This window comes from Anabas testudineus, chromosome 19 (genome assembly GCF_900324465.2).
Source record: "Anabas testudineus chromosome 19, fAnaTes1.2, whole genome shotgun sequence".
NCBI classification, from domain to species: Eukaryota; Metazoa; Chordata; class Actinopteri; order Anabantiformes; family Anabantidae; genus Anabas; species Anabas testudineus.
In genome coordinates, this window is record NC_046628.1 from 12,718,728 (window position 1) to 12,721,532 (window position 2,805).

The 2,805-nt window shown below is 38.2% G+C and overlaps 1 protein-coding gene across 4 annotated transcripts in view; it reads left to right on the forward strand.

Annotated features, from left to right (window-relative positions):
• The window catches only part of ptprea (protein tyrosine phosphatase receptor type Ea), a 43,888-nt gene that overhangs the window by 36,498 nt on the left and 4,585 nt on the right, over nucleotides 1-2,805 (forward strand). For all 4 annotated transcript variants that reach the window (XM_026351733.1, XM_026351734.1, XM_026351735.1 and 1 more), the window contains 5 exons: nucleotides 363-439; nucleotides 1,145-1,181; nucleotides 1,268-1,365; nucleotides 1,889-2,008; nucleotides 2,331-2,494. In XM_026351733.1, the coding sequence (XP_026207518.1) occupies nucleotides 363-439; nucleotides 1,145-1,181; nucleotides 1,268-1,365; nucleotides 1,889-2,008; nucleotides 2,331-2,494 (496 nt within the window). The remainder of the gene's footprint in view (nucleotides 1-362; nucleotides 440-1,144; nucleotides 1,182-1,267; nucleotides 1,366-1,888; nucleotides 2,009-2,330; nucleotides 2,495-2,805) is intronic.

Here is a 2,805-nt window from a genome sequence, read left to right on the forward strand (position 1 = left end):
AGTTTGTCATTTGAGCTTCTTTTTTTTTATGAGCTGGAATATTTCTTGGCTAAAAGCAGGTGAGCAGCAGTGATTCCAGGAAGTTACTGTTATGGGATTTTTAAGTTTGAACACACAGGATAGTTGTTTCCCCAGCTTTCCAGGCTTTATAACAAGCTAAGCTGTTGGCTACAGCTTCATTTACCAAGCAGACATGTCTGCACACAAGCAAATAATCATATTTCCCAAATGTCACGCTATTGTTTAACTTGGTTGCACGTATGTGCACAACATTAATGTTTATGCATATAGAAGTCACAGACACTGTGTGCTGTTTTTCCACTGTAACACTCAACTCTTTCCAACTGTATTTTCTCCAACAGATGATCATTCCAGAGTGGTGTTGACTCAGCTGGATGGAAATCCCTCTTCAGACTATGTGAATGCTTCTTACATTAATGTGAGTTATGTTTTAAGTTTCATCTTTTTGTCACAAATCTGATTATCATTACCGTTAAAGTGCAAATTTCAACACTAGCTGTATCAACATAACAAACACTCAAACAGTAATTAGCTGTGAACGTTCTGCTCTGTGAGCTCTTGACTAAAATGATCGTCAGTGGTCTTATAAGTTGAATTGTGAAAGTTTATTAGTGATTACAGCTGCACAGTTTGGTCAGTCATACTGGAAACGACTGCCACTTGTTATTGTGATAATAGTCTACCTGTTTGGGTAATGAAAGTACACAGATTATTAAATGATTTAAAAAGTTATTTTATAATTACTCTTTTAAAATTTGTATTTCCCCAACTCAAACATAGAAGCAGCTGTTACCTCCTTCCAATGTTCTTTGTTAATGATGTACATGTGCACCATGTCTCTTGCAAAGTAGCTCTTTACGAAGTCCGTGGTTTTCTTTCCAACTCCATGCGGACTTGCATGGTGCGACACTTAAACACATCTGTAATTATGTTTTGTTAGCTTACCACCATACACGCTGCCTGAACACAGATTTACTGGTCATCTCTTTATTAGCAGCATGGTACAGGCACATTACATTTGTGGTTTTACAATTGACATCGTGACTGTGATTAGATTAATTAAGCAGCACTATAAATAATAGATGTGCTACAGCTTTAATAATATATATATATTTTTTAACAGGGTTACACTGAAAAAAACAAATTCATAGCAGCACAAGGTAAGCTACACTGCATTTGGGAAATATGTCTATGCTTCATTTGTGAATGTTGAAATAAATCATGTAATCCTATTGTTCCCACAAAGGACCAAAAGAAGACACTGTAGCAGATTTCTGGAGGATGATATGGGAGCAGAAAGTAGCAACTGTTGTCATGCTTACAAATCTCAAAGAAAGAAAAGAGGTAAGTGCTTTTCAGCTTTGTTTATTTCTTGAATGTGTCTCAACTGCCCAGCTTAAGTGTCCCTGAATATAATGATGAATTCCTGTGAGCTCCAGGGTTTCTTCTACAGCCAAGTCTCTGCTCCAACTTTCCTGTGAAGGGGAAGAAGTGAAAAGTCAGATCTCTGGAGCTTCACAATAAAAGATTTATGAAGAAATGTGCTTCAAATAGATTACACTCGTTAGGGTCAGTAGTGACCATGGAATATTAGTTTTACGCTTGTAATCTGTCCTTTTTGCAAAGTTTTCATTGTAAACAATAACAGCTAGAGTTCACTAAAAAGCAGAACAGGACAAAGGCTTAAAAAAAAAAACACACAAAAGAATTGCTGAAGATTCAAATCAGTATGTGGAAAGGTTCAATCAATGGCCTCATCATGTGCAATACATTCTCTAAGGCAGTATCATAATCACCCAGCAAAGTCTTTCATTGAGTGCTTTTCTTTTACATATCTGTTTACATCATGGTTGTCTTGTCTCCACAGGACAAATGTTTCCAGTACTGGCCAGATCAGGGCTGTTGGACCTATGGGAATGTGAGGGTGGCTGTAGAAGATTTCACTGTCCTGGTGGACTACACCATTCGCAAGTTCTGTGTACAATATGTAAGTTTCAAGAACTGTTTGTTTTGTTATATTGATTAATAGAAATTCATAGAAGATTACAGAGACTTGCCGTGTTGTATGATGCATTTCCTTTTTCGTAATAGTAAACCAGAAACTTCTACACTGTTAGTAGCTTTAAACTTCTGCATAGTCTTTGGAAGGGAAAGGAAACTGCTCTGTGGTATAGCTACGTCAGTAAATAAGTGCTGCTGCAAATTTGATAATAGTTAGCTGTATCAAAGCCTTGCCCTGGAGCCAGATCATGTCTGCTATCCTTAACAGTAGCTAACAGTTGCTGTTGACACTGTGTTTCTGCACATAGCAATCCACCGATGTTGCCAAAACCACCCGGTTGGTGACCCAGCTCCACTTCACCAGCTGGCCAGATTTTGGCGTTCCCTTCTCCCCCATCGGCATGCTCAAGTTCCTCAAAAAGGTCAAGGCGGTGAATCCAGCCTTCTCTGGACCTATAGTGGTTCACTGCAGGTACCAGAAAACAGAGGGTTAATTGTTTTGTTGTTTACCAGGATCCAACTATTCCAGTCTTGTTAAGTGATCATTACTTGTAATGGTTTTATTATTCAATGTGTTTCTGCGGAGAAAAATACATTAACGTTTAAATAACCTCTTTGTGTGTATAAGCAAACTAAGGCAGGAAACATTTTGCGTGACTATAGTAATGCATGCATTTACAAACACAGTCGTCCCTTTGTTTTTCTTTTGTTGTCCATTAAAATGCGAGTGTCAGCTGAGGATTGTTGCTCATCGAGTGTGTGGTTTGCTTTGTGTCCCTGCAG